General features: G+C 49.8%; 1 protein-coding gene across 9 annotated transcripts in view; it reads left to right on the forward strand.

The window, feature by feature from the left end:
- Nucleotides 1–2,908: 2,908 nt before the first annotated feature.
- LOC125955252 (la-related protein Larp4B) overlaps nucleotides 2,909–13,604 on the forward strand; it is a 29,570-nt gene continuing 18,874 nt past the window's right edge. The window contains exons 1-2 of one of the 9 annotated variants that reach the window (XM_049686291.1): nucleotides 2,909–3,047; nucleotides 7,262–8,522. In XM_049686291.1, coding sequence (XP_049542248.1) covers nucleotides 8,513–8,522 — 10 coding nt within the window. In that variant the 5' untranslated portion in view covers nucleotides 2,909–3,047; nucleotides 7,262–8,512. The other 8 variants (XM_049686300.1, XM_049686299.1, XM_049686292.1 and 5 more) reach the window with 8 other exon arrangements.

Raw genomic sequence — 13,604 nt, forward strand, 5'->3', positions numbered from 1 at the left:
TGCGCGCGCGTGTGTGTGTGTGTGTGGATCCTGTGCGATTAAAAGAAGGACATGAGAGTACAAAGACTATACTCCGCTCGACCGGCGGAGATCCTGGTTAGGTGAAAGTATGGAGCAAACCATCCCAGCAGCCCGCCACGTGATGTGGTCCGTGGTTTACGATTTACCATATGGTACCACCCTAATCGATGCTAGCGCCAGACCGGAAGCGCACCAAACGCATGCACGCATGATTTGTAGACATCCACCCGCGTAAGGAGTACCCTCTGCATACCCTCATACACACACACGCTGACAATCCCACGGGCGGGACGGCCTCTGCTCTAAGGCGGCAATGCCACTACGCAAGTACCGAATCGTACCATCGTCCACCGCCTCAAGCACCAGCGGTGCCGGGAGTGGTCACACATCCACAGTAACGACCCTAGCCGCTGCCGGTGGCGCCAGCCTGTCGTCCATTGGCCATCATCATCACCATCATCACCACCATCACACTCAAGCTCAACAGCAGCAGCAGCAGCAGCAGCAACAGTTACAATTGCTCCCGACAAGCGCTCCACAATCACGTACGCAGCAGCACCAACGGTCACATCTCTCCAGCACCCATTATTACCATCACCATCATCACCACCATCACCATCAGCAGCAACAGCAACAACCCCAGACCGCACTTTACTCTTCCGCGCAACAACAGCAGCATCAGCAACAACAGACGACAACGACGGTGGCACTTCCGCATCACGCACTGCAACCCGCTTCGGTGCAGTTGCTACAAACAGTTCCGGCAACCCCAACGCCAGTCGTCGGCGGAACCATACAGCGCCACCATCTGGCTCCTACCGTAACCGCAGGCACAGCAGCTGCTGCACCGGCACCAATCGTCGATCCGCTGCCACTGTGCCTAGATGCCAATGGGACCTACCTCTGCACATCCTACAACCCTCGGTGCTACATCATCCAGAAGGTACGTCAATGAATGATAAAGTCGCGCCCACGGTAGCCATATGGCAGTAGCCGAAAGCGGTCCAATCCAACTGACCACGCAATTACTTGACTACCCGGGACTAGAGTCGAGATTTTGCCATTCCCAAAAATGTGTGGCTTGGAAATAGTGGATAAAGTTTCCATAGTATGTCGAATAAGTCCTATCAGAAGTACTAAAGCTTGATTAATCAAAACTAATGTACTTTATGAGCCTGATGTAGTAAATAGCAGTAAACTCTGGATAAATGGATACTAGTATAGAACAGATTATGCTTCTCTGGCCATATGCCTTAATCCTTCGCATATCGCAGGACCACATAGGTGAATCCCCTTTTTCTCGTTCTGCGAGGTCGGAAATCGAAATTTAATCAACAGGTCACCACCAGTCGAACCAGCGAGTAATTCCCGTTGGTCCGGGGGAGGATGAGGTGACTGCGCTGCGGTGTTCCCTGCTTAAATCGCCCTATGGCGTCCTCGATATGTCTGTCAGTAGGATAAACACGCAGTATAGTGGCTACGATTGACTCCTAAGGGAGTGTTTGTATTCATGTGTGTGTTTGTGAGTGTGTAAGTGCTTCCTTTTATGTTTATGGATCCTTACTGTTGTCGGGATATCGTTACATCCGGCGCACATGCCAGACATGCGAAAGTGCGACGCACGACGTACCGCAAACGACCATCGTTCCACGTCCACCCGAAGGACTCTTGAACGTTTGTTCCACGACGACAGCGTTTCAAGGATCCCATGAGTTACTTGCGAGCTCACAGGAAGCTTACCACAACCAAAGAACGCACTCTATCTAATCTCTAAACTCCCAAACTGTATTTAGTAGATCTGCTTCTCTTTTTCTCTTACCTCCGGTTGATCCTATTGGTTCCATGTTTTTGGTTCTATCTTCCCTCGTTGCAGCTTACTCCTGCACCGATGAGCTGCATCACTTACGAAGTTACTCCGTTTGCAGCAGCAGCACCACCACCAACACTTGCTGCACCATCGCCGGTAAGGAGCAGCACCGTACCATTGGCTGTTCCACCGGGAACTACTAGCAGCACTAGCTACGAGGAGTTGTTGGGAAGCTACCAAGCCGCCACCAGTAGCAGCAAGTCTGCGAACGGCAAGCCCACTGCAACGGCAACTGCAGTAACGATTCCATTCGAGCTAACTGCCGCACTAACGCCAACCGGAAGTAGCGCCATTCACGTGCCCCTGGGGTGCCAACTAACACCGTATGCCATACGACCACCAACAGGCGATACCGTTGGTTCGACGTTTGTCGACGATGATGCAGGCGATGGAAGTGGCAAAAATGGCAAATCTGTAAAGTGCAGCACGGGTCATGCGATGGTTACCGGTAGCAGTAGCAGCGGTGTGGCTGTCGCCCATAATAGTCCGTCGTCCGGTTCTGGCAACGAGCTGTTAAGTGTAATCGAAGCTATCGGTGCCGGATTGAGCATCGGATGTGAGGAAGCGGGCACTAGTATGACATCGATCAACAGTGCATTAGTTCCAGTGCAGCAGCAGCAACAGCAACCCATACCGAGTGGAAGCGGATCGGTTTTCCGAGCACCGTCGCCAGGGTTTACAAAACTGCAATCGACCTCCGGTCTCTCACCGATCATATCGAATGGCATAACGGCAGGTAGGTTAAGAACGTATATTAAATAGAATTAGGCAGACATTCATAGTTTTTAATTAGCAAATAACGATATTTGCGGCTCCGCATTTCAAACGCAACGGTTCCCGAAATTTTGAAATAGAAAGAGACAAAAAGATTCAAGCAGTTTTATGTGGCGTAGAAAACGGCCGTTTATGTCAAAAAAATTCGAGCATTTTGCGTATGTGTGAGTGACCGTATACCGTTACCACGCACGCATACAAGCGCTATCACGTGCACAAACTGATGTCACCACCACATTCGTTGCACACGTTTCAGCAGCACGTTCCGGAGGGAACGACGTCTTGAATTTTCTCGCGAATAAAAAAGACAATAAATCGCGCCGCGGTGCGGTTGGTGCATTTTTCTGCTTTCTGTGCGCTGCTGGTTAGCGAAATCTATCTCGTGGTAAATAGTACGCTGAATTGGTGAAGTTACAATTGCAGCAATATTGTGTTAAAGTTGAAGTCGTGTGCACCAAGGAGGAAAGTGCGTGCGCTGTCGATTGTTCCACACTCGCCCTGTGGTGTATGGGAAAGCGTGTGCGCGCGCGCTCGCTTGCCTCTGTGTGTGCGTTGTGCTGATTATTGATGGTGTGGATCCCCCTCCATATCCGGCGGACGGAATTTATTTTATTTTTATTTTTTCTTCCATGGATCATAATTTCTTTTTCTTTTCTGGAATGTTCAGACGGGTACGGTACGACAGACGGCGGCGATGGGTACTTTGATTCTTCGAATTTGAATGCTTGCTTGCCGTTCTCGGAATACGCGGGTAGTACACCATTATTTTCTATACATCCTCCTTGACAACCGTTGGTCGCGGGGTGTGAGGGTGTCCCGCCCCCTCTCGCGGGTGTATTCGTGTGCGGCAGTGTGGACACACAGCGAACGCGAACGTGTGTGTTGGTGCCATAGTTGATCTAGTTGGGTCTGTGGTGGCCGCTCGGTGTGTGCTGGATGTGTGGCAGCAGCCTGCCGCGATTGCAAGCGCAATTACTACTCACAGTCGCAGCAACCATCGAACGGCGATTGTTCGCTCGTTTCTAGAAGACTTTGGAAAGTGTGAGTTTTGTGACCACCGTTTCCGTTTCCGTGGCTGGCGGTATTTTACGGGGAGTGCCCGGTTGTACGCCAGCAAAAAACCAGCACAAAATCCACGATTTCGTCTCGGGAACTGAAACTGGTGAAACAGGATGTGACTGATGATGATTGGGGACCGGAGACGCGCGTATAGGTGCATCGCGAGCAGTTCGGGTGTGTGTGCGCGCGAGCGAGTGGTTTGCAAGAGAAAACGGCCAGTAGAAAAAACGACCCCCCCAAAAAGATGGGTGGCACATAAATGTGAACAAAACACTCGGTGCCATGATGGGGTGAAGACGACGTCGTCGCACTTTTCAACCGATCGCCGCTTGCCATTTTGCCCAACTCGAGGAATTGGAACCCCCCTCCCCCTCGAAACGCGAGAAACAGAGATGGACGAAGCGATTCCCTCTTTCTCTTTCTATCTCGGTCGCCGCAATCATGGTGTTGAATTGAAAAAGTCCATCCAACCGACCAACCGACCGACCGACCGACCGACCGTCGATCTAGCGGCTGAGTGTGTGTTGGTTTCCCTTGCTTGGCGATGTTGAGAGCGATTGCATGTGGCTGCGTGTTCCGCCGAACAGCAGTGTGGTGTCGTCGTCGTCGGTTGAGAAGCAGAAAATAGTCGTCGCCCCGTTTTTTTGGCCGTGTCTTCTTGTTCCTCCTCGCTGCTGCTGGTGCGGTGTTTTGCGACAGTGAGCAGTAAACGACGAACGAGTTGCGGTTCTGCCATTTTTCTGTTTCCTTGTGGGTCCGAGAAACTCCCCTCTCCGTGTGTGAGGTGTGCGTGGTGCGGCAATCCGAGATCGCAGTGTCCAGGGCGAAAAAATACTTGGAACAAAAGTGTCTCGGTGCGTGCAAATCCCCCTTCTTCCCTTTCCGGTCGACCATTTTGGAACCAACACGGGAAGAGCGAGCGAGCAGATTCGTTCTATTTCTAATTTCGAAACGCAAACCTATTCGAACGTTAATTCTCCCCGTACCGCAATACCACCCCGCAATATTCTCTACGTCAGCTGTGTGGTGTGTCGTCTGCTCTTCATTTCATGTGCATGTGTGTATGTGTGTGTGTAAGTGTGTTTCACGGTGCTCGACGGGGTGACACGTTCTTACGCGTCGCGGGTACACGTTTTGTGTAAAACGAAAAAACCTGTGCGTGTGTGTGTGTGTGTGTGCATTTGCCGATGTTCTTTGACACTTGCCCCCGCCGTCGAGGCGCGCACCGTGATGGAATAATGTCGGGAATTCTATTTTGAAATTGCATCATGCTGCGTCTGGACAATATTGCCTTTGCTCTGTCTGGTATGCTTCACTCAACCATCCGCCTCCGCATTACACACACTACCTGGCCTGTCGTGGCCGAGGCCGAAAAAGCCGGCAAAAAATAAAAACAAAATCATCTCACGCGATCCTTTTGCTCTCACGTCGTCGTCGATGTCGTCGTCGTGTCGTTATCTCTCCTAAACTTTGCTCACTTCTCATCGTTTTGAGTCCTGGTTTTGGGAGTGTGGGGGATGAAAACATACGGTAGGGCAGAGACAGCAGCGCAGCAGCGGTATGATGAGGAGGGTGGTGTGTGGCAGGATGTAGCCTAAAGAACTCGTCGGCCACCTCTTACCCCGCTGGCTGGTTATCTAATGCTGAAGCCGGATTCAAATTGCTTGCAAACGTCGCTCGAGGTTTGTTTCACGTTTTTAGGAAGGAGCTGCCTGCATTGAGTAGTTAGCTTTTGCTCGCTCACACGACGTTGTCAAGGTTATTGACTGCGAAGAGCCTGAAAATGCAATCCTAGTAACCATGGGAGGAAAATTCGACTCCATTTGTAGAGAGCGGCCATTTGGAATAGGTTGAAATTCTTTAGATCGTAGTGGAATTCACGAATCCAATGTGAAACAAGGGCTTTTAGGTAAGGCTTCAGATTGGGGGACATGGCGGTTTGTGTGGAAGGTGTTAGTTAATGCGATTGTGCTGTTTTTATTTTAGTTCGGATCCTGCAACTTGAGTCGGAATCTACTGAACCTGTGGTTCACGCTTACGAAACGAATTGAACGTCATCTTTAACAGTTGACGAACGAATCGAACAGGTGCAATCATCATAAACGCTAGCTCAGTCACGGATAGTGCAAGTGCATATTGTTGCACTCTCTGTTAAGGGGCCAATTTGGAACTCTCCTGAATACGCACGCAATCACGAGAGACACATACAATTCGGGGTAGTGAAGTAAGGGCCGGAAGTGACGAGAGGTGGTAGACCGTCGCGTGAGAACTTCCGTCGAATCACGCGGCCGAGTTTATGTCAGAAAACTCTTAGCTCCCCCGCGGTCCCTATTACTTTTTGCCCGCTGACACATTACCAAGGATCGTCAACCTCCTTTCCCATAAGTGAGAACTATTGACACGTTACGTTTTATTACTTAATTTTCGTGCGTAAGTAGCGTGCACCTCACGCTAGGTGTGTGTGTCGTTTGCCATCTGCAGATCGCCCGGGTAACGCGGACTCCTTCGGTTGTCGCCGAGTTGGTGATGATGATCGCGGGTGTTTTGAAGATTTTTCCCGCAAAACCCCCCGGCCCCCTGGCTACACTATCGCCAAGGTGTCACTAACTTTGCGAACTGTGATTCGCTCAAAATGGTGCGTGCGTTGTGAATGAATTGAATGTCCACGCAACATCATGAATGAATCAACTGTGTATCTGCGTGCGTATGTGTGTATCACACACCATGCTAAGTACATAGGAGAGAAGACATAGATTGGAATGATCGAAAGGTTCAAAGCGGGGCGCACCCCACGCGTGATGCGTTTTTTTCCGCGCACCACACAAAATACATTATTGATGTATGGTGCATGCGGATGCCTTGGATGATGAAGAAGAGCTTTTTTTATTTTTTTTGTTAATGGCCCTTCCCCCCTGTGTCAATCCTGTTGAATTGTCTGTCGTGCAATCGCGTTTACTCAGCTGAAAGTGAGAGGCTGGTGCATACATAGGTGGTGGTTCGTACTCTGCGCGCTCCTTACTCAACTCGGTTCCATTCCCACACCGTGCAGCACCCATTCTAACGTGTGATGATGTTCATGATGGGTGCGTGTGGTGGTGTGCTCTAGCAGAGAGTATCAGCAGCAACAGCAGCAGGTTGCTGAGACTATCGCGTGCTACGAGACAGCTGGTTTCGGAGAGCCCTCCCCCTGCTACTGCTGCTGCTGCACACGTTCGTTGACAGCTCGAGAACAGAAGAGTATGCTGCGTGCGCCCGTCACGACGTGCATGTGCGTACGCGATTATCGCCGTGTAGAGCACACGAGAGTGTCAGTCCGCCGTGACCGTTGCCGAGAGTAGGGGCCATTACGGAGTGAACAGATAGCGAATAGCAAATTTAAGGATTCCATCCATCCCGAAACAAAAGACGACGTGGCAGAACGCGAAAGTGTATTTTTCGGATGATGTACTGTGTTCGTGTACGAATGTGCGTCAAGTGTGTTTATTATGTTTTTTTTTTGCTTAATTTTTCGGTTTGCCACCCTCCCTCTCCTTCTTAAAGGTCCGTCCGCAAGAGAGCCTCAGCGCTGAAACGACGATAGTGTGCGAGAAAGTGCGTTTCATAAAGGAAGAGTACGCCACCGTCGCCCGCGTGTGTGTTCACCCCACCTGCTGGTATAGTGTGTGTGTATGTGTGTTGGTGGTGTTGGTGTGAAAGGTGAAGAGTTAAACGCACGCCGCGAACCGCTCTAACCGTGCGACATAATTGATCGCGCGCGCGTGTGAGTGCTTGTGTGTTGTGTGTGTCTGTGCGCCTGTGTGGAGAGGACCACCCCACCATAACCCCCCGGGGAGGCACACTTCCCACACTTTGGGCGTCGAACGCCCCACCGAGTCGGGGGGCCAATAGTCGTTTTCGCGATTGGCTTTGTTGTTGGTTTCGGGTTGAGTTTCTATGCTGTGAGCGAGTGTTTGCGAAAAGACATCCGCAAAACCGTGTGTCATTTGCGCTGCTCTAGTAGCAAACCAGCGACCGCAGTGTTCCCTCGTGATAATATAATGAGTCCGGTGGTCCGGGCACTATCCGCTGCCTTCCAGCTTCCAGCGTACTGAGCATTAAGAGAGCGCGAAATAGGCGCAGCGGGATAGATAAAGGTTTGTGGTCATTCTCCACCACAACACCATCATCCACCGCCCGCCCGGGCACTGACGAAAAGTTATTGTTCCCGTCGACAAGTATCCGCGCTCTAGTGTGTGTGTGTATGAGTGTGCGTTTAGGACGAGAGGAGAAGCCTTTGTTGTACTGTCGAAACAGTAGCATCACGCGAGCAGTTGGTCCTCCGCTTGGCAGCAGCACCTCAACATATTTCGCCTAATCCGAGGATCCGAGACAGACACGAAATCATCCACCCTATACGGCACCTAGTGTGTAGGTGATCGGCGTGGTGAAGGACGTTGCTCATCAAGTGAACCAAGCGCGCCCCTCCAAGGAAGTAGTCAGTAGTGAATCAACGAGTCCCATCAGTCATCCTCACGGAACGCAACGGAACGACGGCGGCGGCGGAGCCGCTCGCTGCTGGTTGCACCAGCAACCGGACCACCCTTCCCGTATCAGACGGTTCCGCTTCGTAGCTTCACAACGCATTTGTAGCAGCGGAAGCAGCAGCAGAAGAAGGACGAGAAGGAGTGAGAGAAGAGAATAGCGCGGGGAACGGCTCCCCAAGTTTCTCCCCTTAGCGGCGAGAGAAGAGGAGCAGAAGATTAGTTGAAGTGAAAACCCAAACAAACGCACTCGTCTCGTCGGCTCCGGATTATGGATTCTGGTAAGAATTTTGCTTGTAGAACGGCAAAAACGGGAAGGAGAGTAGGTCCGTTATCGGTGGTCGACGGCCACGTCAACGATAGCACGGGAATGTCGTGGGTAAATGTGTGGTGTGCTGATAAGGAGTCAAATCTTTGCACCAACTGCAACGGCCATCCGAGCTATAGGATAAGGATGCGTGCCGATAAGCAGAGAATGTTCTCTCCTAATCATCGCACCAAAACCATCGAGGTCTGTTATCTGAAATAGATGTAAGATGCATCACAGCACCATGAGCTAGGAACATATTTTTCCAAACCGTTCATCCAAGGGGCAGCAACATCGGTCTACAGATTATGTTTACTTAATACCGATATGCTTCTTGCGTGCGTGAGCTGAGAGAGCAACCAGAAACACATGACATGACCTTGATGCAATGTGAGATGCAGCGCATCATCGTGTCTAGTTGCATGACGTGTCTTGTTGCATCCTCCGATGCGCACCCACACACGTCTAGCGATAGATATTGTGCTAGTAACTGGTGCACATGAGCAGTGTGATTTGCATCAGCTGTTAGTTGATTCATTTAGCTATGACTCAACTTCCAATGGACGGGCATTACATCCGCGATCTCTGGGGTGTGTTCCAATTGGTTGTGGATCACTCGAACAGCTCTCTGCTTAAAAAAATCATTTATACAAGCGAATATCCCCATTTATTTACCCTTAATAGTTTCATTTTACTTTGAGGACAATTTTGCAACTTAAAGAAAGCGAATTCCCTGATAAGAGTCTAATCAAAACCACTATTGGCGCTAACACACACACACACAGGGGAGTAGTGTACATAAAGAGAAGGTGTTTGTGAAGTGCTAGGTCGTGCTAGCGTGTTCCATTCTTATCAGGATGTTTGAGGTTTTTGTTTCCCCAGCTGAGCAAAGCTTTTAAGCAAGGGTTCTGGAGAGGACGCGGTGGTGCGCGGCGGTCCCGTATCCGTTGGTAATCTTTTACGCCGACAGCGGTGCGCTCACATGATGGACGGAGATTATATCACTCTCGACGGGATTAGATCACGCCAACCCCGAGCAATGGTGCCCGTGGTGTTCCGTCCGTTTGATTACTCCTCGAGGAGAGTGGAGGAATGATTTCTATGCTACCCTGGTGGGCCGTAAAAGATGATTGTTTATTGAAAAGTGAAATTGATTCGATAAGCTTTTGGTAGCAACATATGCCCCATTACTCCGCGATGATAAGCAGTAGACCGCAGGCGGTGGTGTCGAATACTCCAAGAACATTGGGTTCCAATAATCCAACACAACGAAAAGAAATGAGGTTTATGGATAAATGTTTCTTGGTTGTTCTTGGCTTCTGTCAAGCGATTGTGTAACCATGAAGACAATTTTACTACGCTACTTATGCTATCAGACAAATTGTCGGTTTATTATCGATGAAAATCTGTTCCGTTTCGTTAAAAACCGGCATCATCGGCTCTTTTTGTCGTGTCTTTGGGGCCCGTATTGCAATCTTTTACGTATCGACGCGATGTTGATCAGAAGAATATCTATTTCAAATATTTATGCGCATATTTCCCCATTTAAACCCGCGCAAACTTGTGTGATATACATATGTTATGTCTTTTCCTGTATCTGACATTATTAACCAACTCATTATCGGTACAAGTTCTTGAAACAGGCGCCGCATGCTTGCTGACCAGCGAGGAAGTATTTGTTGCTTTTGGTTCACCACAGCATATATCTATTATGATGATGTTTTGTGTGCTGTCCAGCATTTCTACCTGGGCCCAATGACCACGCTTGTATACTTCTCCAAGCTTTCGATTCGTCGGCCATGGTTTCTGATGGAAGCTGTTTTCGATTGCGCGATTTTCGCGTTTTTTGCGATGCTTCCAGCAAACAAAGCACACAACACCAATCGATTCCATCTGGTGCTCCTCCTGTTTCTCTCCCTGCTAGGTAGCGTCTCTACTTACCAACAAACTGCCTAACACCCGGTGCCTGGCTGGTGGTGGCTCCCGCAAACCATTTTATAATTTTTTGAAAACGTTTTGCTCTTCTCCCCGTTCGCCTTGATATGGTATGCGTGCGAAGTGCGGATGGGGAGGGCCCCGTATTGTGGGGTTCAAACCCGAGGAGGAGGAGTAGGACCCCTGGGCTGCATGATTTGGTGTTTTCGCGCACTAGCCAATAGGGGATGGTGGTTGAGGTGAGGTCTACACACGTAGCCGTCGACGACGGTCGTCGTCGTCGTCGTCGTTGCGTTGTTCAACCCAGTTTTCACACAACACCACACACTCTTCACTCTTTACGGCGACCCGTTTTTGCACGCCGTTTCTCCTTATGGCCCGCAACGCCAACCAACACCACAACAACAACGGTCAACGGCGACCATCCCGTGGCGTGTGGCTGGCGGAGTGTGGCAGGGTGAGGTTTGCGAATCGCTATTTTCGCGAATTTCTCGCCATCCGCGCACCGCGCTTGTGTTCCGTTGCCCCGTTTTGCAGTTGTCGACGAAGAAGAGGAAATCAGGATTTTCGAGGTTTAGTTCAGCTCCTCTGCGAGGTTCGATTTGAGGTTTTTTCTTTTGCATTTAGAAGACGACGCACCACCCGCCTTCGTTTGCGCGTGCCTGTGTTGTGCAGCCGTTTTTCGTTGTATTTCAAATGTTTGTTCCATCCTCAATAGATTCCAAATGCCATCCCCAATAGATGCTGCACTAACAATGCCAATGGTTGGTGGAACATAATAATCACTTGGCAAGATCGCACTTTGACCAAATACACCTGATGTCTCGCTAGAGAGCTGGTTAGAGAAGGGAGCACGACCGCGTACCCACGAAGGAGAGCCAAGTGGCAACAATTACGGGCCCACCACCACTACCACCAGCGAGACCTGCTCCTCTGAAGAAGCCCCTTTCTGGCATACATTCATGGCGTCGGCGGCCGCAGCGGCAGCGGCAGCAGCAGCAGCAACAGCAGCTTAATTAGCAGCGGGCGCACACAGTCCATTTTGAAACGGTTCAACGGGTTTTTCCCTTCCTCACCTTCTTTTTGAAAAAATATCTTTCCGTTTTCCAAATCCCAATTCGGTTCGCAAAGAAACCAAAGGTGTGGCCAAAGAGGAACGCAGTAAGGCGAAGAAGAAATCACCATCCCAACCGAACAACAACAACTCACAACGACGCCACACCATAGGTTTTTTTTTTCCAAACCTCTGTGCGCGATGCGTTGTTGGTGATCGAGAGAAACTTATGCTTCACGTGTCCGGGCACTAACTAAACTGTGGGGTGTGCGGGATAGTGGCACATACACGTGGTGAGAATACGATTTTGGGGAAGTTTTTCGAACGCAACACAGAAAAAGAAGACGAAGGAAACGGGTTTGATTGCAGGTCGCGCCTCGGGCTACCTCTGGCCAGCGTGATAAACATTCATTCACGATTGACACCTTGCGGGGCACCTCGTGTGAAAAGCTTTATATGGTTGCATGCTACTGATCCGACTAATATATGTGCACAGCATAACGTCGGCGTATCATCGGTGTCTTTTAGTTCGGAGGGATTTCTGGAAAAACCACAGAATTTCAATTACACCCCAAACTGCTGTTGTGAACTGGTATAGTTTTGTTATATTTGTCTATATAACAGACATATTGGGAGATTCATTCATATTACCTTCGTGTTCCTTAAAATTTCAATATCAATCCTGCGTTCAAACGATGTCAGTATATTTAACATAAACCTTCCCATATGGGTTGCATGCCGAGTAATATCAAATAAAAATGCATGAATTAGCAACAGTTCATCATTATGAGCGTCGTTACTATTGCCTAGACGCCACTAATAAATGCTTTACACATTAACACGAAAGTAAAAGTGTGACTTTCAGTGACGTCAGCAGGGGTTGCTCTAATTTATGAGATAGCCTTTGTTGTTGTAGTAGGCACTCGTGAATGATCGATCCGCTCCTGCTATGCACCCCAGACTTCCAGGATACAAGAAGGAAGCCGAATGGAAGACTATCAAAAATGATAGTTTCCCTTTTTTTTTGCAGTTCCCTTGGCACGCTAATAACAAACCGCAGCACAATGCGCGCGCGACACACACCCGCGATACACCACTCTGCCACTGCCTTTCACATGCATGCGGGGCTTGTGTGGAATGTTGTTTAGAATGTAACAACCGATTGGCCAGTCGATAGGCGGCCAGGGAGAAGAGAGAAGGGGCGGGCAAGGAGGGTCTTACGCAAGACCGCAACTCACCCCGCTCGGTTTGTTTTTCTTATGAAACCATCGAGAACTCGCCAGAGATAACGCCCCCCAACATCCCCCACCCTCCACGATCGCCGCTCGCTCTCGATCGTTGATCGCGAATGACCGGCAGATCGACGCCCAAGCGCTGGTGGTTTCCCCCTTTGCTTCGATGTCTTGGCCTAGTTGCGAAAGGCTTCGCAGACAACGGCAGTAACAGTAAGTGAAGGCCAAAACACGTATTTTCCATTCTAATACACGGTCGGGGAATCCTCGCGAAATCCTGGACCGCGATTCGGCGCAGGGATCATTTATAGTGTCGCGAACAACACACGCACCATTGCATGCTGTCAGTTGGCACATACCCGCTGGGTTTCGTGTGCGCATTCTTGTCGTGTGGCTCTCTCATTAGCACCTGTTCAACACAAGGCGAGAAAGAGGGAGAGAGGGGACAAACAAAGTGCGTGTTTTGCCTTTTCTCATTCAAAAATGTGCTCTCCTCCGCTTCCCATCTTCTTCCATATTTGTGGGATGGTAAAGCTTTAAATCTAATGGAATCTCTAAACTAATTGTCCCTAATGGTCACCACCGTGAAGTGCTCACCTTCACGACATTCCCATCGTATGACAACACTCCTCTTCAGTCGTTGAAAAGCCACAATCCATATTCCTTTGCCTCGGTGGCTGTCAGAAGGGCAAGAAGAACCGTCCCCACGGTCGGCGGGAGCGGTGTCATTGCGTGTGTTTGTGTGTGTGTGAAGCTTCTCGTGGAAGTGTGGTTCGGAAATTGTGCTTTTTGCACAATAATTCGTCACGAAAATCAAGGCTTCTCTCGTGCACTG

Source organism: Anopheles darlingi, chromosome 3 (assembly GCF_943734745.1).
Source record: "Anopheles darlingi chromosome 3, idAnoDarlMG_H_01, whole genome shotgun sequence".
Taxonomy (NCBI): Eukaryota; Metazoa; Arthropoda; class Insecta; order Diptera; family Culicidae; genus Anopheles; species Anopheles darlingi.